The sequence below is a fragment of the Carassius auratus genome, unplaced genomic scaffold, assembly GCF_003368295.1.
Source record: "Carassius auratus strain Wakin unplaced genomic scaffold, ASM336829v1 scaf_tig00216334, whole genome shotgun sequence".
NCBI lineage: Eukaryota > Metazoa > Chordata > Actinopteri > Cypriniformes > Cyprinidae > Carassius > Carassius auratus.
The window spans coordinates 50291-74330 of record NW_020528516.1 but is presented as its reverse complement, the minus strand read 5'-3'; the positions used below and the strand labels follow the sequence as shown (position 1 = coordinate 74330).

General features: G+C 37.0%; 2 protein-coding genes across 3 annotated transcripts; both read right to left on the bottom strand.

Moving 5' to 3' along the window:
- Nucleotides 1–375: 375 nt before the first annotated feature.
- LOC113097618 (zinc finger protein 850-like) lies at nucleotides 376–9926 on the bottom strand. Its single transcript, XM_026262887.1, has 3 exons — nucleotides 9653–9926; nucleotides 5977–7467; nucleotides 376–2620 (listed from the first exon to the last, which is right to left on the bottom strand). The coding sequence occupies exons 1-3, from the start codon at nucleotides 9750–9752 to the stop codon at nucleotides 447–449; spliced, it is 3765 nt and encodes a 1254-aa protein (XP_026118672.1). The 5' UTR covers nucleotides 9753–9926; the 3' UTR covers nucleotides 376–446.
- A 3908-nt stretch (nucleotides 9927–13834) lies between these two features.
- On the bottom strand, nucleotides 13835–24040 carry LOC113097617 (gastrula zinc finger protein XlCGF57.1-like). 2 transcript variants are annotated; one of them, XM_026262886.1, is made up of 3 exons: nucleotides 23821–24040; nucleotides 22316–23100; nucleotides 13835–16498 (listed from the first exon to the last, which is right to left on the bottom strand). In XM_026262886.1, exons 1-3 carry the CDS (start codon nucleotides 23933–23935, stop codon nucleotides 15029–15031), a joined length of 2370 nt encoding a protein of 789 aa, XP_026118671.1. In that variant the 5' UTR covers nucleotides 23936–24040; the 3' UTR covers nucleotides 13835–15028. The 2 variants fall into 2 exon arrangements, with proteins under 2 accessions (XP_026118671.1, XP_026118670.1); XM_026262885.1 differs by lacking the exons at nucleotides 22316–23100; nucleotides 23821–24040 and adding an exon at nucleotides 18678–18873 and having other exon boundaries at nucleotides 13835–16602.

Sequence of the window (24040 nt, the reverse complement as noted above, 5' to 3'; positions counted from 1 at the left end):
TATTTTAGCCCAAAGACCATCTGATGCAAATACAGACAAAACTGAAAAGCACTTTCTCTATTTAAGTAAAAAAAACTGACTGAATGGTTTTATTCAGATTACACGAGAAACAATTTCATCAGTTCGTTTTTTCAAAGTATATTAATACAGTTAGCGCTTTTGTATAATCAGTGTAATCAGTTCTTTAAAACAGTTCCTGCTTTTTACCTCAAGTCAAGTCACGAATAATATGAGGTAAAAAAAAAAATATGAAAGGTGTATAATATAAATTAAATACACAAACAAACAAAAAATACGGAAGGGGAAAAATTTGAAATTATTGGATTGCAATGATGGCTTTAGTTACATAACCTAATTTAGCTGCTTCTATTTACAATGTGTTTTTATTGGCATCCATTGGTCTCTTATCAGTCCTGGCCTCCTAATCTTTCAACTAGTTTGACTAATCACTCTCCTCCGTTAGCTGGTGGGTGTCCTGGTACGCTATGACTGACTACATTATCTGGATGGATGAAGCACACAGGTGGTGGTAGAGGAGACTCCTCCAATCTGTTGGAAGTTTTCTCTACAGTGTGAATTCTCATGTGACTTTTCAGGCTTTGTTTCACTGTGAAACTCTTTCCACATTCAGAGCAGATACAAGGTTTCTCTCCGGTGTGAAATCTTTTGTGAATTTGAAGGTGTCCTTGTTGCATGAAACTCTTTCCACACTCAGAGCAGGTGAATGGTTTCTCTCCAGTGTGAATTCTCTTGTGTCTCTCAAGACCTTGTTTCACTGTGAAACTCATCATACAATAAGAGCAGCTGAAAGGCTTCTCTCCAGTGTGAATTTTCATGTGCCTCTCAAGAGAAATGTTCATCGTGAAACCCTTTCCACACACACAGCAGATGAAAGGCTTCTCTCCAGTGTGAATTCGCATGTGGTTTTGAAGGTGTCCTTGCTGGATGAACCGCTTTCCACATTCAGAGCAAGTGAAATTCTTCTCTCCAATGTGAATTCTTAGGTGTCTCTTGAGGCCTTGTTTCACTGTGAAACTCTTTCCACATTCAGAGCAGGCGAAAGATTTCTCTCCAGTGTGAATGGTTATGTGACTTTTAAGTTGTCCGTGTTCTGTGAAGCTCTTTGCACACTGAGGGCAGGTGTAAGGCTTCTCTTCTGTGTGAATGCTCATGTGTCTCCTAAGGTTTCTGTTCACCGTGAAACTCTTTCCACACTCGGAGCAGGTGAAAGGCTTTTCTCCAGTGTGAATTCCCATGTGACTTTCAAGGTGGCCTTGTTCCATGAAACTCTTTCCACATTGGGTGCAGGTGAATGGTTTCTCTGCAGTGTGAATTCTCACGTGTCTCTTCAGGCTCCGGTTCACTGTAAAACTCTTTCCACACTCAGAACAGCTGAATGGTTTCTCTCCAGTGTGAATTCTCATATGAATATTAAGCTTTTGTTTCTCTATGAAGCTTATCCCACACTCAGAGCAGCTGAAAGGCTTCTCTCCAGTGTGAATTCTCATGTGTCTCTCAAGGCCATGCTTCAGCGGGAAACTCTTCATACAATACGGACAGATGAAAGGCTTGTCTCCAGTATGAACGCTCATGTGAATTTGAAGTTGCCCTTGTTGAATGAAACTCTTTCCACACTGAAAGCAGCTGAAAGGTTTCTCTCCAGTGTGAATTCTCATGTGTCTCTCAAGGCCATGCTTCAGCGGGAAACTCTTCATACAATACGGACAGATGAAAGGCTTGTCTCCAGTATGAACGCTCATGTGAATTTGAAGTTGCCCTTGTTGAATGAAACTCTTTCCACACTGAAAGCAGCTGAAAGGTTTCTCTCCAGTGTGAACTCTCATGTGACTGTCAAGCGTACTTTTCACTGTGAAACACTTTCCGCACTGAGTGCAAGTGAAAGGTTTCTCTCCAGTGTGAATTCTCATGTGACATTTCAACTGTCCTTGTTGTGTGAAACTCTTTCCACATTGAGGGCAAGTGAAAGGCTTCTCCCCAGTATGAATCCTCATGTGGATTATAAGTTGTCGTTGTTCCATGAAACTGCTTCCGCACTCCGTGCAAGTGTAAGGTTTCTCTCCAGTGTGAATTCTCATGTGATTCTCAAGGTGTTGTTTCACTGTGTAACGCTTTGCACAATGGGTACATCCGAAAGGTTTCTCTCCAGTGTGAATGCTCATGTGTCTCTTAAGGCTCCTGTTTACTCTAAAACTCTTTCCACATTGAGGGCAGCTGAAAGGTTTCTCTCCGGTGTGAATCCTAATGTGTATTTTAAGCTTTTGTTTCTCTATGAAGCTCATCCCACACTCGGAGCAGGTAAAAGGCTTCTCTCCGGTGTGAATTCTCATGTGTCTCTCAAGGCTTTGTTTAAATGTGAAGCTCTTTCCACACTGAGGGCAGATGAAAGGCTGTTCTCCCGTGTGATTTCTCATGTGAATATTAAGTTTTTGTTTCTCTATGAAACTCATCCCACATTCAGAGCAGGAAAAAGGTTTCTCTCCAGTATGAATTCTGATGTGTCTCTCAAGGCTTTGTTTAAATATGAATGTTTTTCCACACTGAGGGCAGATGAATGGCTTCTCTCCAGTGTGAATGCCTATGTGCTGCTTAAAGTTTGCTTGTTGAATGAAATGCATCTCATGCTGATGGCATGAGACAGGATCTTCTTTCAGTTCCTTGAGATCTAAAATAAACATTAAAGGATCAATGTCAAAAATCAATTCATAGGCAATAAAGTTGAGACATTAGCTGTACAGTAATGGTCGTTAATAGATGTGCACCCCAAACATTAAAGTAAAATGAACAGAATAAGTATATATAAGAACGTTTACACAGCTTGTGAATGCTAGAGCTTGGGATGGACATTAGTACTCAAGTAACTGAAATAAGAATAATTTATTGTGGTGCCATATTCAACAACAACAACAAAAAAAATTAAAAAGAATATTTTTATTTTATTATATTGATAATATGTTATATAATAATATAATATAATGTTTAATGTGGTGTTATAATATTATTAGATTTTTTTTTAATTGGAACTTTTTTTGTTGAATCACTTTTGTAAAATTGAGCATTATGTGCATAGACATTTAATGATACTGTACATGATGTCAAAAAAAAAAAAAAACATGGCCCACTTTAACCAATTTTGCCCATTTCTTATTATATTTACGCTTAGTTAATTTTACCAGAAAATAATGAATCATCTTAATTATCAAATTATCTGATTTAAAAATCGCATTAAGTCATTAAGCTTCTCCGGTTTAAATTTCAGTTCATTCTTTTTTTAAATATACTTGGTCTATATTGTATTCCCAGTTATTGCGGACACTTAAACATCTGGAGCAGCCTAACGATGTCTCTTATTCGGCAGACGTCCTTTGATCACTTTTCATTAGTCGCGATCAACAATTAATATAACAAACATAATATTTTAACTTGTTTAACTAATTACTTACACTGCCTTTTGTTCTTGCAGTCTTGTATTGGCGAGGACTGGCATGTTTTCGTCTGCACATCTGGAGTCTCTGCGGTCTGACTGTTTTCATGCTGCTCCATCTTTATCACCAGGAAATGTTCGAAGCCGCTTATTCCATCAGTCTCTATCAGGTTTCGTTCACTCTATTCTCTAATGGCTATTCTGCAGCCAAAGTGGATTCGGGTTTAAAATCACTACTTACTTAGTTTTCTCCTCAAATAAGCTTAAAAACGAATGCGAATCGGTCGTGCGCGTATCACACTGGTCAAGTCACGTGATTTCAACACAGAGGCCTCGTGCGTCACATACAGTACCGAGACGCTTGATATTTCGATGGTTCACCGCTAGGGGTGATGATCTGCTGTCCCTGCCCTGTTTCTGGATAGAGTAACAGATTGGAGAAGTATATATTTGGGACACAAAGACGTAAGAACAAAGTAATAGGGAATTTATTAAAAAGTAAGTTATTTAAAGGTTTTAATACACCTTCAAAATTAAAACAGTAAAATTTGCAAAGTAAATATTTAAAAAATTCTGTAGTTAGGTTACAACTACAATTGTACCTAAAATGGAGGATAATCAGTTTAAGATATTAATGAGTATCCAGCTGCCAAAATATGTTGGAAAAGTTTATGTTTTGACGTAGATCCTTGTGGAGAAAATACAGTTATTCTCATTGTTTGGGTCATTCCACAAAATCGGTGCCTTTTGCATCCCTAAGAATAATCAAAACATTGATTTAATATAACAACAAATACATTTGCAATTTAAAAACATTACAATACTATGTACACTTTCATCAATATTACATAGTTCAATAACGTATTATTTTAAATGATCTAAATAGCATTTATGCTGATAGGGCTAAGTTTTATGGCCTGTCCCTCAAAGGGATTTTTCTTTTTCAGAAGGGCTTTTTTCAAAATGAAGGCAAAATTATATATATATATATATATATATATATATATATATATATATATATATATAAAGAAAAAACTAATTTGCATATTGTTTTTAAATATAGTCTCATTGTTAAGCAATGTTTTTGGCATAAATATGCATTTTCTGATTTCATGTCAGCCCCGTTACCTTCATGAAAAACCCTTGTAAAATAATGTTCATTTAAGGTACATCACTTTTAGGAGGTTCATCATCTCTCAAACAGGATTCCTATATTTAAAATACAAGCATATTTCTCTCTATGCAAGAACTAGTGAGGTTTATTTGACATATCAAGCAGGTGCGGTAGAGCTTTATTTACCATATTTCAGGGTATGGTAAATGTATTTTAATACATTTTTAATACATTAATACAGTGTATTTTTTTTATGACCATCCCTTTTAGTGGTTCCCTTTTCTTTTCTTGTCTTATTCTTAAAAAAACTAACTGAGACTTGTCATGGCACTTGTATACTGTTGTTGTTCTCTTGTTTATATGATTGACACTATTGTTCTCATTTGTAAGTTGCTTTGGATAAAAGCGTCTGCTGAATGTTTAAATGAAAATTTAAAATGTGTAATGTGCAGCACTAAGATGAAATGGTCAGATCCCCCAAACCTCAATGGTGTTTGCCAGACAGAAGAACTCTGTAGGTTAATTTAAGCATTATACATAGAGTTTTATTCATAATCTTGGTGATGTTCCATTAAATTTAACGCGTTTGTATAATGTTTTTTTTTAAACATGGTAGTAGAGTTCCTTGTTGGTTAACTTGTGCATGAGGCTGTTATATTGGTAGAACCCGTTTAGTTTAAACTGGTCCACCATCATATTCGTGCTTATATTTTGTAAATAAGTACAACTAAATGTGTTTAATATAAATTATTACAAATGTTAATGTAGGTTGCATTTTACTTTATAATCATGTTTCAAACCTGAGACTGCAAGGTAAGACATCTACCACCAGTTTCACAGACAAGATTTAAGCCTAATCCCAGACTAAAATGTAAATCTGAGCAGTTTCAACAGAAAGAAACTTGCACTGATTGAGTTTAAAATATAACAATGCATTTGTTTTGTCTCAAGAGGCATGCTTGTGAATTTTTTTTTAAATGTCCTAATTAGGCTTAGTCTAAACATTGTATGTGAAACCAGACCTTAGTGTTTTGTGATACAAAGTCACCATGTAATCTAAATTCACAAGTATACATGTTTATGGAATAAAGCAGTGTATACTATCCATAAGCATCATCCCAAAAGTCCTACCATGCTTTTTTGGTACAAATGAACAGAAACATTTGGTTATTAAGAGTGGGGGAGTAAATGTGGCATCCTGACCAAATTGTCCAATTGGTTTCATTCCAGTCCTGGTCTCCTAATCAAACAAACTGACTACATCACTCTCCTCTGATAGCTGGCAGATTTACTAGTACGCTATGACTGCCATCACTTCATTTGGACTGATGTTGTACACAGGTGACAGTAGAGATTTCCCCTTCTCTATCAATAAGCTTCTCTCCAGTGTGAGTTTTTATGTGACGTTTAAGATGTTTATGTTGTGTGAAACTCTTCGGACACTGAGGGCAGGTGAAAGGCCTCTCTCCAGTGTGAATTTTCAAGTGATTCATAAGGCTTTGTTTGACTGTGAAACTCTTTCCACACTCGGAGCAAGTGAAAGGTTTCTCTCCAGTGTGAATTCTCATGTGATTCATAAGGCTTTGTTTAACTGTGAAACTCTTTCCACACTCGGAGCAGGTGAAAGGGTTCTCTCCAGTGTGAACTCTCATGTGACTCTCAAGGCTTTGCTGCACTTTGTAACTCTTTCCACATTGAGAGCAGGTGAAAGGCTTCTCATCAGTGTGACTTCTCATGTGAATGTCAAGGTTTTGTTTCATTGTGAAACTTTTTCCACACTGAGAGCAGGAAAAAGGTTTCTCTCCAGAGTGAATTCTCATGTGAATATCAAGGTTTTGCTTCACTGTGAAACTTTTTGGACACTTAGAACATATAAAAGGCCTCTCTCCTGAGTGATTTCTCATGTGATAGCTAAGCTTAGGTTTACTCGTGAAACCCTTTCCACACTCGGAGCAGGTGAAAGGCTTCTTTCCAGTGTGAATGGTCATGTGACTCTCGAGGCTTTGTTTCACTGTGAATCTCTTTCCACACTGAGGGCACGAGAAAGGCTTCACTCCAGTGTGAACTCTCATATGTCTCGCAAGGTTAAGTTTTACTGTAAAACTCTTTCTACACTGAGAGCAGGAAAAGGGTCTCTGCCCCGAGTGAATTCTCATGTGAATGTCAAGGCGTTGTTTTATTGTGAAACGCTTTCCACATTCAGGGCAAATGAAAGGCTTCTCTCCTGTGTGAGTGCACATGTGATGTTTAAGACTTTGATGTTGTGTGAAGCTCATCCCACAGATGGAGCAGTTGAAAGGTTTCTCTCCAATATGAATGCTTAAGTGACTTTTAAGACACTGTTTTGCTGTGAAACCCTTTCCACACTGAGGGCAGACGAACGGCCTCTCTCCGGTGTGAACTCTTATGTGACTCTCAAGGCTTTCTTGCAATTTGTAACTCTTTCCACATTGAGGACAGGTGAAAGGCTTATCACCAGTGTGAGTTTTTATGTGACGTTTAAGGTATCCTTGTGTTATGAAGCTCTTTCCACACTCAGAGCAGGTGAAAGGTTTTTCTCCAGTGTGAATTCTAATGTGACTTTTAAGGCTTTGTTTCGATGTGAAACTAGTTTGACATTGAGGGCAAGTGAAAGGTTTCTCTCCAGTGTGACTTCTCATGTGACTTTTAATCTGACCTTGTTGCGTGAAACACTTTCCACACTCTGTGCAACTGAATGGTTTCTCTCCAGTGTGAATCCTTAAATGAGCTTCAAGCCTGTGTTGCACTGGGAAACTCTTTCCACACTGTGGACAGACGAACAGTTTCTCTTCTGTGTGAATTCTCGTGTGCTGCTCAAGACTTGCTTGATCAAAAAAATCCATCCCACATTCATGGCAAGTGACAAAATCTTCTTTCACTTCGATCTGACCTAAAATAAACATTAAAAGATCAATGTCAAACATCAATTCGAAGACAACAAAGGTGGTATTTTGAGCCAAATGTATAGATTTGCGACCCAATTTAATAGCAGAATGCAACAGAGGTCATTGTTTAGGCATATGTTTTTCCTGAACTGCAATTTGATATATAAAGCAAGCAGCCAGATTTGTAAACTTATTGTTGCGAATGTCTGAACGAAACCAGGCAAATTATTTTAATAGTTGGTGCCCTAATGCTGTGTTCACACCAAATGCGAATAGTGTGTCAAATTTGCATCTACCGCATCTAGTTTGGCTCTTCAACATTTTGAATGCATTCGCGCGTCTAGAGCAAAATAGACGTTTGAAGGGAAATTGACGTGCGTCTGAGGCGAAATCCGTGGTAGGCGGTTGTCTGTTTGCAAGATGGCTGATGTTGACCGAGCATTCATCGAGAGAGTTATCGCTTTGTATTTGCATTTGCGAAAAGTAGCTGTATATTAGGCGGGAAATATTTGTAAAAAAACAGCGGGAAGGCCGCGGGTTGATAAACGTGTACGTGACTCAAAAGTGAAATGTGTATTTACAACTTACCAGGTTGCCCAATCTCCTCACCGACACTCATCCAATCAAGGTCTTTTATTATTCCTGTCTCTATAGAAATATGAACTTGTCATATAGCTCCGGGTGACTGCTCACTGACAATATCAGTCGTTCCTCCATGTTGAATGAGTGACTCCAGGCGGGCCTGCCGCTACAGCAGTAAGCAGGCTCCGGATTGGTTAACGCGGCATGAAGTGACGCCAAAGTTCAAATATTTCAACTCGGGCATGAGCCTCGAATTCGCGTCGAATGCATAAATGCACAAAAAGCACCATTCGCGGTAGACGCACGTATCACGCTAGATGCTCAATTCGCTTCGCACGAATGAGGCGTGTGAACGCAGCATGAGAAACTTCATCAGTGTATTAGGGATGGGCCGTATCTTATCATTTTCAATATACCATTAAAAATTCTACCAACATTAAGAATTAGTCTTTCCACGATAATTACGATAAAGTCTAGTTCCGTGTGCGAATGTGCGAAACATGATGGAAGGCTGAGGTGAAATTCAGGAGGAATACATTGGTAAATGAGGAGCTCCTACAGTCATGAACTGGTTTGGACAGGACTGTAACTTACAGTGCAATAAATTGAATAAATGTTCTACAATAGCATGTGTGTGATACAGTTTTACTTGTGTATGAGCCTGTTTAAAGTGAAAGTGACGTGACATTCAGCCAAGTATGGTGACCCATACTCACAATTCGTGCTCTGCATTTAACCCATCCGAAGTGCACACACACAGAGCAGTGAACACACACAATCTGTGAACACACATCTGGAGCAGTGGGCAGCCATTTATGCTGCGGCGCCCGAGGAGCAGTTGGGGGTTCGATGCCTTGCTCAAGGGCACCTAAGTCGTGGTATTGAAGGTGGAGAGAGAACTGTTCATGCACTCCCCCCACCCACAATTCCACAATTCCTGCCGGCCCAAGACTCGAACTCACAACCCTTCGACTGTGAGTCCGACGCTCTAACCATTACCCCACGACTTTACAAACCTGTTTCTTCATCAAAGATACCATTTATGGACCTATTTCACATTTCCGGTTTCTCAGCATTCAAGAGTCATCATAGTTGGGAAACCTGAACAACAGTGAATGGGAGAGTACCATAAAAATATTTTTTGCATATGCATTTGTATATATAATGTATATGGTGGCAGTATTGTTCTCAATTTTTGACTGAAGTGAAATAGATAACTTATAATATAGTAATATTTTTGCAGTCTTCATCTCGTTGCTAGGCTAATTGTTTTTGTACAAAATAATACAAACCAATCTTGTGCGAGTTTTGAATTATATACAGGTAAGATCATAAAATACATTTCAGAAAAGTTTTTGATGTCCTCCTATGTGTTTATTTCTTGAGTAGCCAGTAATGTAGGGATGCACCTTTATGGCATAATTAGTAAAGGGATGTTCTGTTTTTGGCCTTTATTTGTAATTTTGAATCAACTAATTTTAATATATAGTTGTTATGACAAATACCCCAAATACAAAATATATAGCCTATGCATAAATTATTTGTCGCACGTAGTTTTCCATTTGTAAAAACAATTAAGATTCTTTGTAAGTGACATAATTAACTTACCATCTGTTTCATTCTTCTGCTCTCGCATAGGTGAGGACTGGCAGGTTTTCATCTTCACATCTGGTGTTTCTGTGGTCCGATTGTTTTCACGATTCTCCATCTTTATCACCAGGAAATGTTCTCCGTTTATTCCATAGATCGCTCAGTCAGTCGCGTTTGATTCTGTCAGTTTTGTATATAACCACACACGAATGTATTTGGTTTAAAACAAGCCTAGCGTTTGTGTATTTATGATCTCGAATGAAGCTTCGAAACGTTTAAGAATCTTTTGCTTTGAATCTTTGGATCAGTTCACGAATCAAACAAGTCACGTGGTTTCAGCAAACGAGTCTTCATCACTGCTTTGAAATGTCGACGGTTCTCCGCTAGACGCCGCTGATCTCGGGTCAGATTTATTATGTAGGTTCAGTTTAATGACAAACACGCGTGTACAATGAAAAACTGAGAACTTTAATCAGTGTTACTCATTAAGATTACACATAACAGATTACACGTTAATGAAAACATTTGTAATTGGTTTGAGAGGGTATCATGATCAGCCTTTTACATTACATACTAATGATCTGTTTGTGATTGTGACTGAATGATTGTTTGTTTTTGATGGCCTTGTGAAAATCTTTAGTGTATACCGAGTTTTCTCTTTGCTTCTTTACAGTTGGGCAATGAGGTATTTGTTTAGGGACACTGCTTACACTGCTGAAAAACAAAAAACAATAGACACCATAACTGAATTATAAAGCTTTTAGTTATAATGGGACTTGTGTTGGTTTTAACGGGAACTGTACTGGACCCTGTGGGTTTCTGGTAATTGGTTGACTTGCTAAAACCACTAAATCTGGTTAAATGTTGGTATTTGTAATGTTCCTGTGGCTGGTAGAGCATTTCATAACCGAGGAAAAGATGATGGGTTCAGTTTTACTGGTAAATAATATAAAAAATATATAGCCTGAATGCACTATAAGTCGCTTTTAAGCAAAGTGTCTGAAAATGTATACAGCCTAAATGTAGTGGAAACCATTAGAATGTCTGTGATGGTTCCTATTGTTTTGTTTTTTTAGAATATAGAATATAATATAGAATATTGTGACATGACACCAATGTACTTTAACAGATCATCACTGAATGAAAACCAATAAATGATAAATTAATTTTAATATGTGTGCATTGTCTCTTGATTGGTTCACTAAATCAGAAATTATCCCATTAGAGTCTTATATCCCATGTTATTCAAATCTATTATCAAAGACTTCTGCATCCAATATGAAGGGAAAGACTAAGAGGCAGGGAATGTAGTAATTTATTCAATAGCACTTGCGATTTGTATGAGTCAAAGCTGCATCTGCACTGCATCCAAGCCAAGGTGATGAGAACTTGTTTGTTAACTTTGTCTATGGTCTTGAAGAATTGGAAGGGAGGCCTTTTATCTTGAACTTACAGTATGACTTGCACAGATTAATGAATCTTAAATGTTTTCCACATTGAGAGCAGATGAACGGCTTGTCTCCAGTGTGAATTGTCATGTGCCTCTTTAGACTTGCTTGATAAATGAAACCCATTCCACATTGATGGCAAGTGACAGAATCTTCTTTCAGTTTCTTTTGATCTAAAATGAACATAAGATCAATGTCAAAATCAAGGACAATAATGGCCAGAAAGCCAAAGTAACTTACTGTATGTCCAACCCACTGTAATGCAACAGAGGACATTGTTTTATTTTTGACATACTAAAGGCTAAATCTGTCACTCCTGTGTTACTGCATGAAAATATCATGTAATATATTAGGCATATATTCTTATATATATATTTATTTTTTCCAATATATTGCAATATATTGAAAGCGGCAATCATTTGTATATTTTGCAATATATTATATAATATATGTGTCATCAATATATTAAATGTATTCAAATATATAAAATATTAGAAATAAAAAGGAAAATAATATATTACAATATATCACAATATATTTTAAGAAATATATTGGTAAATATATTTTCCTTTCGTAAGGGTAGCTTTCTCTATTTTATCCACAACCTGCTAACTTGACTCTGTAAGTGACGAACAACAAACTTACTCTGACTTTTATTCTTCTGCTCTTGTCTGGCAGAAGTCTGCACATCTGTTGTTTCTGTGATCTGACTTCGAAACGTTTATGAATCTTTTAATTCGAATCAAGTGAATTCCGCAAACGAGTCTTCATTACGTCACTGTCGTTTCGAAATTCGAAGTTCGCCGCTAGATTCCGTTGATCTGGAGAACCCACGAACCATAACTTTAACTGATCTCGGTTCAGTTTAGATTCAGTTATATTCCACAAAGTAGGGACTAGTGTAGTATTTCAGGCCCTCAGAATAATCGGAGTCATGCAGCTGGTTTGTGGAAACCCAATCTGTGCAGAAAAACTCTGCGACCAGTAATAAAGTTGTTTTAGGCTGGATCTTTGAATTCAGTAATAAGCATTTGCAAAAACTGTGCACAGATGATATTCTCCCACCTTTCAATCACTGGGCATCCTAAGAAAATTATTAGCAATTTGAATTAATTTCTGCAGCAACATTATGGACATGTTAAATAATAATATAATAATACAGCTTATCTAAAAATATATAACCTATGTTGTGTTAAACAAAATGTTTAGTTTGGATGAATATCGAGTGCTTGCCATCATTTTGAGATAGTTTACAGTATTTCCCTGCTTTAGAGAATTCCAGTAAATACTGCTAATAGATATATTTTACAGTGTCAGGGTGAAAATAAAACTGGAAAGAGAGGTGATGACAGCATGTGATGTCAACATGTTTTAATTAAATAGTCAAAAACAAAACAAAACAACAACATACACGTGTTTAATAAGAAAACAAACCCAGAACAAACTGCAACTTTTGTGAGACAGGTTAGGTGTTGAAATAATCTAAAGGTATAAAATATGACCAGGTCAAATTCTATGGCCATGTTCTATGACTCTATTCAGTGCACATACATACAAAAAAAAAAAAAAAAAAAATTCCATTTTTGACCAAAAATTTAGTAGGAATTGACAGGAGTATTTACATTCAAGGACTAATACATTGCCTAAAAAAAAGCTTTGTCTTCATTGCAACCTGCAGGTCCTACGCTGGCCATCTTAATTCTGAGCAGATGACAGATATGACAGACTCTACATAGCAACAGCCCTCAAAATGGATAATCACACAGATAATCCATCCACTCTCCAAACCTCTTATCCGCTGTAGGACCATGGGGGGCTGGGGTCTATCCCGGGGAAACACCCTGGACATATGGGCTGCCCATCACAGGGCTCACACACAAACACAGCTAATGTACTTTGAAATTCATATTGTGTAACAGTCATCTGCAACTAAGACTCTGACGGAAATATACGCATTATGAATTTGTATTCAGGGTTTTGAAAATCTAAATCTAATCGTTGTTTTAAAATTATTAAATCAGACTTTAGTTTTGAAATGTTTCATTTTTTTTAAATCCCACCATAATGTTTTGTAGGTTATTTTGCGTGCGAGGCAGTCATCTTAAGTACATTCATATAGAACCACTTTAGTTTAGCTGTTCCTTCTTACAATTTGTGAATAAAAACAAAAGCTAAATTGTTAGTCTGATTTAAATCGAGTAATTTATTTTTTTTTAAATAGAAAATATTTTGATCATTAATGTTTCAATCCTGAGACTGCAAAGTCTCATATAATATAATATTTGATGACAGTTAAATATTAAAGTCACCAATAAATAAAAATTGACAATTTAATTGAAGAATGAAATATTTATTCTAAAATAATGAAAATTATTATACATTTTTTCTAAATCATTATTATTATTTACAATTCATGTGCTCTTTTAATTTTTAATCAAAATAACTTTCCCTAACCCTTGAAATGACATCTCTTATCTCATGATGTGTGTACAATGACCTAAGATCATAAAAATAGCAAACAACAATGCTCCAGTCAATTTCAGATGGACAAAATCAAACCCTGCATTTTTTTCTACCTCAAGATAGCTGATTCACTTATATATACAATACTGTACATCAGTCACAACAGGAAGAAACAATGCCAAAGTACATTTTGACTTGTTTAAATCTCTGAATGAAAGTGATAAACAACTAACATTGACTTTCTGTTTTGCAGCAGTTCAGTCAGGATAAACTGGGCCAGACATTTTAGAAGTCGTCACTGCCTCCCTGCCAGGAAGATTTTTGTCTGACATTCAAAACTATTCAAAAGTACTCTCAAGTTAACTCTTCTGTAGCAGGAGAAGGGCATGAGGTGGGAAATAAAGTGATAAGAAATGAGAAGTTTATTGAAAAACCTTAGATATTTGTGTTGGTCAAAGCTCTGACTATATCTAAACAGAAGCATACATGCTCTTATATCAGTAAAAGGTTTTAGGGATTTTCTGCTTAACTGTGTATGTGGTCATGAATAGACTTTTTACTCAAACCTACTTTAAACAACAACCAGTGTGTTTCTTGGATAAATTCATGTAAAATGAGCACTTTCCATGTGTTACAGTTCTGCTTTTCACAGATTAATGAAACTTAAAGGGACACTTCACCCAAAAATGAGAAGTTCTGACTTGATTTTTTATTTACATTTTTTTATTTCCTCAGTAGAACAGTAAAGAAGATTTTTTTTGGGACAAACTGTTGTCCTTCCAAATGGTACTCATCTGTGCTTATCCTTTATGCTTGAACCAATTTTAAAAGATTTGCTGGTTTCCTGGTACAATCCCATTTGGGAAGATTGACTCGTCGTCAGAATAGTCCATCTGCCATCAGTGGTTCAACCGTAACATTATGAAGTGACGTGAATACTTTTTGTAAACAAAGAAAACAAGAATAACGGTGATGTGGAGAGACACAAAGGAGACAAATTGTTGAATAAAGTTGTTATTTTTGTTTTATTCGTGTACAAAAAAATATTCTGGTTGCTTCATAACATCACGGTTGTACCACTGATGGCAGAAGGACTATTCTGATGATGTCTTTCATACTTTTCTGGAACTTGACAGTGTAAGGTACTTGGCAGTCAATGGGACAGTCACAAGCCTCCCGGTTTTCATCCAAAATATCTTAAATTGTGTTCCGAAGACGAACAAAGCTTTTACGGGTTTGGAACGACATGGTGGTAAGTGATTGAAGACAAAATTTTCAATTTGGGGTGGAGTATCCCTTTAACAAACAATTACAACAAACATTCAGAATATGTAGAATAATTGTGGAACTTTAAAATGAAGGGGAAACCATAATTTTCCATTATAATGATCAACAGAAACATTTTCTCATTAAGAGTAGGGGTGTAAAAGTGGCATCCTGACCAAATTATCCCATTGGTCTCTTATTGGTCACGGCCAAATAATCATATAAACAGATTGACTACATCACTCTGCTCCGACAGCTGGTGGGTGTCCTGATACGCTATTACTGCTATCACTTCATCTGGATGGATGGTGTACACAGGAGACAGCAGAGAAGATTCCCCAACTGCGTCAAAATGAATTCTCATGTGACGTTTCAGGTGCACGTGTTGTGTGAAACTCTTTCCACACTGAGGGCAGGTGAAAGGTTTCTCTCCAGTGTGAATTCTCATGTGATTCTCTAAGTTTTGTTTCACTGTGAAACTCTTTCCACACTCGGAGCAGGTGAACGCCGTTGCTTCATTGTGAATTTTCATGTGACTCTCAAGGCTTTGTTTCACAGTGAAACTTTTCCCACATTCACAGCAGATGAAGGGCTTCAGCCCAGTGTGAACTCTCATGTGACCATCAAGGTTTTGTTTTATTCTAAAACTCTTTCCACACACAAAGCAGGCGAAAGGCTTCTCTTCAGTATGAATTTTCATGTGTCTCTCAAGGTTGGTCTTCATTGTGAAACTGTTCCCACATAAAGGGCAGATGTAAAGCTTATCTTCAGTGTGGATTTTCATGTGTCTCTCAAGCTTTTGCTTCATTGTGAAACTCTTTCCACACTCGGAGCAGGTGAAAGGTTTCTCTCCAGTATGAGTGGTCATGTGACTCTCGAGGCTTTGCTTCACTGTGAATCTCTTTCCACACTGAGGGCAGGAGAAAGGTTTCTCTCCAGTGTGAACTCTCATATGACTCTCGAGGCTTTGTTTCACTGCAAATCTCTTTCCACACTGAGGGCAGGAGAAAGGTCTCTCTCCAGTGTGAATTCTCATGTGACACTCCAGGCTTTGTTTCACTGCAAAACTCTTTCCACATTCAGGGCAAATGAAAGGCTTCTCTCCAGTGTGAGTCCACATGTGACGTTTAAGACTTTGATGTTGTGTGAAGCTCATCCCACAGATGGAGCAGGTGAAAGGTTTCTCTCCAATGTGAATGCTCATGTGACTTTTAAGACACTGTTTTGCTGTGAATCCTTTTCCACACTGAGGGCAGATGAACGGCTTTTCTCCAGTGTGAACTCTCAAGTGACTCTCGAGGCTTTGTTTGACTTTGTAACTCTTTCCACACTGAGGACAGGTGAAAGGTTTCTCATCAGTGTGAGTTCTTATGTGACGTTTTAGGTATCCTTGCTGTGTGAAGCTCATTTCACACTGAGGGCAGGTGAAAGGTTTTTCTCCAGTGTGAATTCTCATGTGACTTTTAAGGCTTTGTTTCGATGTGAAACTCTTATCACATTGAGGACAGATGAAAGGTTTCTCTCCAGTGTGACTTCTCATGTGAATGTTAAGCTGACCTTGTTGCGTGAAACTTTTTCCACAATAAGGGCAGGTGAATGGTTTCTCTCCAGTGTGAATCCTTAAATGAGCCTCAAGCTTTTGTTTCACTGTGAAACTTTTTCCACACTGAGAGCAAATGAATGGTTTCTCTTCAGAGTCAATTCTCATTTGCTCCTCAAGACTTGCTTGCTCAAAGAAATGCATCCCACCTTCATGCCAAGTGACAGAATCTTCTTTCTGTTCATTCTGATCTAAAACAAATGTTAAAATATCAATGTCAAAAATCAGTTCAATGATAATCAAGGTGAGATTGAGCTAGGGAAATTTAACAGCAGAATGCGACAGAGGTCTTTGACATACTATTGATTTTAATGTCCATGCCTACAGAATTTTCCATGATAAGATACTGTTAGATCTCCTACAAGGTGCTAACTCACTTGTATTTGTCAAAATAGGTTTAAACAGGATCCAAAAATCAAACCACTTTCATGGGTGGTTAGGGATGCATGTGGTCACAATAGACACGTTTCCACTGTCAGTCAAAAGCAATTGTAATGGAGGTCTGAACTTTGTGGGTAAGACCTCACTCCCCTGACCCCAAGAGGTACACTAGCAACTGATGTTAGAGGCTGTGGTCTTAAGAGTCCTTGTTAGTGCACTCACCTCCCATGCTGGTAACGCCAGTTCAAATCCCGCTTGGAGTGAATGAGGGGAGTAAAACCTGAAGAGGTTACATTGGTGCCGTGACCCGGATGGGAGTGAATGTAATGGAGGCCAGATAACAAGAGCTGTGTTGGTAATACCTGACTCTTCTGCTCTCAAGACACTGTAGGATTTACCATTAATCAGAGTCCAACAAATTGACACAACACTTTTTAAGATCAAGGAGATTCCCCACTAAGTCAGTGATTGATCATAAAAACTAATCAGTGGTGCCTGATCGTCTGAGTCCACTGTCTTCCTTATATCTGCTAAATCTCAACTGGGTCTGGGTCTGAAAATTGATCAAAGAAGACCCTCCATTGTCCCCAAAACATAACCATTCTGTGGAACCAAATGGCCAAGCAACACCTTGTGACAATAATACACAAAATGTATGGCCATAACAGGAAAGAGGAAATGTGATCGGGGTTAAAAGACCAGAATTAAAATGGGAAAACACCTGCAATGCCGATAATGCCAGTTCAAATCCTGCTCGGAGCTCAGGGAGTAATACCCAGAGGGGTTACATCGGGGCCTTGACCCAGATAAGAGTAAGGTTTAGTCGGGTGAGTGTAACACTCTGGTTATTTCTCACTCTGTTGCTCTATAACAGTAAAGTGAGATGTGAGTCATCAAAACATCATCAGATCAGATAATTGTATGGAAAATGTATTTAAATGCTCATTCTTTTTTAATATATGTGACATAAACAGAGTTTTGTTTAGTTTTTAATCTAAATGTTTAAACCTTAAAAGCCATAATGGAGTTCTTTTTTACATTCATGTGATTAAAAAAATAAACAGAAGCATATGTAACTGCTCTGTAACTTTAATTTTTATTGTAAATCATAGATCAAACATCAATGATGAATCCTTAAGTTTTTATGTTAAGTCAAAAGTCAGCTTCTGTCATGTCCACACCACTATCATTTTTATACACATTTGGGACACATTCAGTATGAAGAGAGCATGTAGCCTAAATCTACTAGATGTAGAGCATGTAGCCTAAATCTACTAGATGTAGAGCATGTAGCCTAAATCTACTAGATGTAGACTTAAAAAAAGCAGTACATAAAATGACTATCTATTTTTAACATTCAAAATGGATTTATATATATATATATATGTGTGTGTGTGTGTGTGAAGTAACTTCATAATCACTAAGGAATAAAAGCTAGTTTATAGTTATTACATTAAATTTATTATTTAAAAATAATTTATTAAATTCAATTACCCCCAATTCCCTTTTCTATTATACTGAACAATTTTCAGCTTGCAGGATGTTTTGGAAGGCAGTCAATAAAGAAATATACTTCTGCTTAGAGAGTGGTGTAGATGTCTTTTTAATTTTATTATAAGGAATGAATGATCATTTATTCAAGAGTCTGAAAATCACATTTTAAAAACATTTAGCTTCTCTGACTTCAGTCTGATTTTAGATATAAAAAAAACAATAGAAGAAAAAAAAATTAGTTGCTCTAACAAATCCGCAAGTATTGCGGTCATTTTAACATCTGGAATAACCACCCTTCTAGGCTTGTAAATCATTTGACACGTCACGATCAACAAATAACAGATTCATTTAACTATTTAGATTTTGTGTATCTGACAAATAATCAACTTACTCTGTTTTTCACTGTTCTGCTCTTGTTTAGGTGACGACTGGCAGGTTTTTGTCTTCACATCTGGTGCCTGTGTTGTCTGGTTGCTTTCATGCTGCTCCATCTTTATCGATCAAGTTTATTTCGCAGAATAGGCTACCCGTTAGTCAGTTTTAATACATTCTATTCTCTATAAGACATTCTACAATCGAAACTGATTTGGTTTGAAATGTAAGCATTATTAATGCAGCGATGGGCGCTTTCAAAACACTGGTTCATGAAGATCCGAAACGTCAACGATTCTTTTGTTTCGAATCAGTGGTTCGGAGCACGCATCAACCTTGCCAGGACACGTGATTTCAGCAAAAGAGCCTTCGCTACGTCATAAGTTGGCCATTTCGATGTATTTCCAATAGAGGGCGGTGAATTCAGTGTTGTATAATTTAATGTCAGGTTAGGCTATGTAAGTTACAAAGAAAATAAATCAAGAAATACTTCTAGCCTATATATTTTCCATAGAATGTAGCTAAATGAATAATACTATATAATATTTCAATTGGACTAATTGAATTTCTGTAAAATGGATTTCATCAATTAACATTATTAAATTATTTATTAACATTAGCTCAATCAGAAATATGTAGAGCCAATGGAAAACAAAAGTCTACCAAACAGTGTAGTTAGAGTAATTAAATATTTCAACTTTTCAGTAAGAAAAAATATGTTTTAAAAACATAAATAGCCTACATAAAAAAAACAAAAAAACAAACAAACAGAGAACTGAAAACAAAGTTTTCAACCTGTCTTTAACAGAATATTTGGCGGAGGTACCTTATTCTAATTAAGGAATACACATTCAAGAGGTTTTCTCCATTAATTCGGAATAACTTGTTAAATCAAACTTTCATAAGCAGTTCACGTCAAAACATTAATGACAAAGTTTCCTCGCATTAAATAGGTTTTTGAAAGTGACAGAACAGATTTATAATTCCATGACATGTCCTAAATATAACCAGCTTTAAAATGCTTAAACTGTTACTGACAAAATCTTTAGAAAATAATTTCATTGATTTACATTGCTCAATAATAGGCCTATAACGATGAACATGTCTTCTCTTAGGACTGATGTTTGTTTCGTATTTGGCTGAAATCTGCTCCGCTCCCGCGCGTCCGCAATTTGAATTCACAATTCCAACGGTTTTCCTCTATTGGTTGTGGTTCATGGGGCTGTGCGTTCATCTTGCGTCTCTGTCTGATTGTGTGCGTCTGTTAACTAACAAATGAAAGAACCTTTTTTACTTCCCTCAGATCTAAAATAATAATAATTATATATATATATATATATATATATTCGAGGAAGAAACAAGCATTGTTTAGATCTGTTAATCTCATGTTATTGCTATTGAATTTGACAACTATTATACAAATCTATTATCTTGTACCCGAAATGCACTTCGATTTAGCATCTATAGAGAATGTGAATGTAACTTTTGAAACAGATAGTTAGACTTTGATTTGTGGATTCGTCTGAAAGAAGAAAGTCATATACTGTACACCTAGGATGATGCTTCGGGGGTGAGTGGCAAAACACAGCATTTTATTTTTGGGAGAAAGAAACCCTTTAAGGCAACACTTTAAAAAAAAAGGTTCCATTAGTTAATGTTAATGTATTAAGTTAACTAACATAAACAATGAACAATACATTTACAGTTACAGTATTTATTAATCTTTTTTAATGTTAATAAAATTACAGTTGTTCACTGTTAGTTCATGTCAGTTCATAGTGCATTAACTGTTAACAGGCACAACTGTTGATTTTAATAATGCATTAGTAAATGTTGAACAATGTAAGATTACACATCATTAGAAAAATGTGGCAAACAAATATTACGGAAGGCTATATATAATGTATACAGGATTATATATAAATGATAAATGAGTAAAGAAATACACAAATAATGGAAGAAAACCCACAAAAACATTGATATTTAATTAACTATGTAGTTCTGTTAGGGCTATACAAGTTTTAAAAAGCCACATTTCCACTGCCGGGCCAGTGCGAGCCAGGGCTTAAAATGGGCCGGCTGGGGCTAATAGCATCGGGCCAGTAGCACCGAGGCCAGAATAGCGCAGGGTTTCCACAGTGGAGCTTGAAGCACCGCTCCACGTAACTAAAACACGCCCTTTACACGCCTCTCAGAACAACGTCATGCAACCTCATCATTTCACCATCAAAGAGAAGTTATCAGAAAACTAAGAAATAAGTCACTGGAACATGCGTGATCACAAAACGAACATGATAAAAGCGGCCGTTTGTTTGCATGCTTTGTTAAATACTCAAATTAAAAAGCATCGATGTTTTAACTATAGAATACATGATACATTGATCATATTGATTTAATTTATCAGGACTCAAAATTAATCACACATAAATACACTTATTTCTATTTTATCTATTTATTTTTAACGCTCATGAAAATAGCCTGCTTATTCAGTCGAGTCTGTTTCTGTTTATTAGCCACAGTAACCGTCACATTTAGAATGAATGATAATATCTCTATTTTTAAGCTCCCGAACAAAAAACATTATTAGAATATATTCTTTTATGATAGGCGTGAGAAAAACTCTCGAGACGAGGCTTGTGACAGATAATATAAGTTACTTAATAAATACATGATTGTGATAGAGAATAAGGAGCTGACGTCTGATTTCTTCAAGTGGTCATATTTTACCATGTTTACTATGGTAATATGTTTAGCGTGCATAGTCTTTTACATCGCTTATAAATATTTCTGCCTTGTTTAGTGATTATAATCCACATTGGATCAAGTTATTTCAAACACTTGCTGCTAACTAAGAGTGAGTTTTGAGCTCCACGTATTTTAAAACGTCTTTAATGCTGGTGTTATAGCTGTTATCTTTCTGAAATGATCCACGCTGACGCTCTCTAGACACGGAGAAACTCCGCCTTTGTTTATAACCCCTCCTCTAGCCCCAGCTGGCCCCCTTTGGCCCAAGGTTTTCGTCGGGCCAAAAAACCCAGGCCGTTGGCCCCGAGGAAGCCCCGGCGAGGCACGATCAAGCCCCGGAAGTGACAGTGGAAATGCGACTGGCCCTGGCACGCACTAGCGCGCCCGGTCTTAGCTCGATAGTGGAAACACGGCTCCTGACCATTGGCCCCGAGGAAGGCCCAACGAGGCATGATCAAGCCCCAGAAGTGACAGTGGAAACGCGACTGGCCCTAGCACACACTAGCACGCCTGCTTTAAGCCCAACAGCTAATGAATCATCAAGACCGCCTGCAGTTGCTGCAAGTAAACTAATTGTAACGGTATTCCATGTATTCTTATTGTGTCAAATGGCCAAATCTATATCACATACTCAATAGCTGGTGGGTTTTCTGAACTGTCAAAAGGCCTCTCTCCAGTGTGAATTCTCATGTGTCTCGTAAGGCGATGTTTCATTGTGAAACTCTTTTCACACTCGGAACAGCTGTAAGGCTTCTCTGCTGTGTGAACTCTCATGTGTCTCTGAAGGTTTTGTCTTATTCTGCAACACTTTCCGCACAGAGGGCAAATGAAAGGCTTTTCTCCAGTGTGAATGCTTATGTGATTCTGAAGGTTTTTTCTCAATCTGCAACACTTTCCACAGTGAGGGCACACGTATGGCCTTTCACCAGTGTGAATTCTCATGTGAACATTAAGATTTTGTCTCTCTCTGAAACTGTTTCCACACTCGGCGCATATGAAAGGTTTCTCTCCAGTGTGAATTCTCATGTGCTTCTCAAGGGATTGTTTAAAACCAAAGCCCCTTCCACACTCAGAGCAGGTGAAAAGCTTCTCTCCAGTGTGAACTTTCATGTGTTGCTTAAGACTCTTGTTGACGATGAAACTCTTTCCACACTCAGAACAGGTAAAGGGTTTCTCTCCAGTGTGATTTCTCATGTGATATTTAAGGTTTTGTTTCACTGTGAAACCTTTTCCACACTCAGAGCAGGTGAAAGGTTTTTCTCCAGTGTGAATTTTCATGTGTTGTTTAAGGACCTTCTCCATTTTGAAACTCTTTCCACACACGAAGCAGGTGAAAGGTTTCTCTACACTGTGGATTTTCATGTGTTGATTAAGGATCCTCTTCAGTTTGAAACTCTTTCCACACTCAGAGCATGTGAAAGGTTTCTCTCCAGTGTGAACAATCATGTGGTCATTAAGGACCCTCTTCTTTTTGAAACTCTTTCCACATTCAGAACAGATGAAAGCTTTCTCTTCGGAGTGACTGGTCATGTGGTCATTAAGGATCCTTTTATTTTTGAAACTCTTTCCACATTCAGAACAGGTGAAAGCTTTCTCTTCAGAGGGACTTCTCATGTGCTGCTTATGGTTTGCTTCTTGAATGAAAGGCATCCCACATTGATGGTAAGTGACCGAATCTTCTTTCAGTTCCTTCTGATCTAAAATAAAACATAAAAGATCCCAGTAATCAGTATAAGAACAATAAATAATATTACTGTAATATTGTTGCGGTGGTCTTCTTGATGCTAGCTTGATTTTTATTTATTTATTTGGTGAGCAGTTAGTTGGCCAGGAGCAAAATGGTCTTAGCCTATGATTTAGCCATTTTTAGAAACTTTTCTGTTGTTACATACAGCAAACAAAATAACAGACTCAGAAATAAGTCTGCAGGCACTGTTATTATAATAATCACACGTTAATATATCGGTTTATTCAACTGTATGTAAACATATATGTTCCAACTATAATCATGTTTTGCTCCCCAGTTTCTCTAACCTGTTAGGTGAATTCATTTGTTTTCGCATTTGGCATTTAATATATTTGGCATCAGTATCTCCAATTACAACATATGTGAGAAATTTTACATTTTATCACTGGCCTGTTTCTCTGGTAAATTGTTAAAGTTACCTTAATTATAAAATCATCTATGAAATTACTTTTATTGTCTAAACCTCTATCATGAAGGCCTTTGGCATCTCTGGAGTCATTTTTAGTAAACGACTTTTAAAGTAACGTTAGCCTAGTTGGTCTCACAAAACATGTGGAGAAAGCTAAACACTTCTCTATCATTTTACACACGTAACGTAATATTTCAATAGTCGCCATCACACCATAACCGAATTAACTTATTCTTTCTAAGTTGCAAATAACCAGCTTACATTTTTCATTCTCCCGCCTTTGCCTTCGTGAGGATTGGCGGTTTGTTGTCTTCACATCTGGCATTGTATGGCTGTTTTCACGCTGCTCCATCTTTATAACCAGGCAGTTTTCCATCCCGGTTATTTCGAAGATATAATCAGTCAGGTTTGATTCACTGCTTTCCTTATTAGAGAGTCCACGTCTAAATCTGTTTCGATTTGAAACAGGAAAGTATAATGT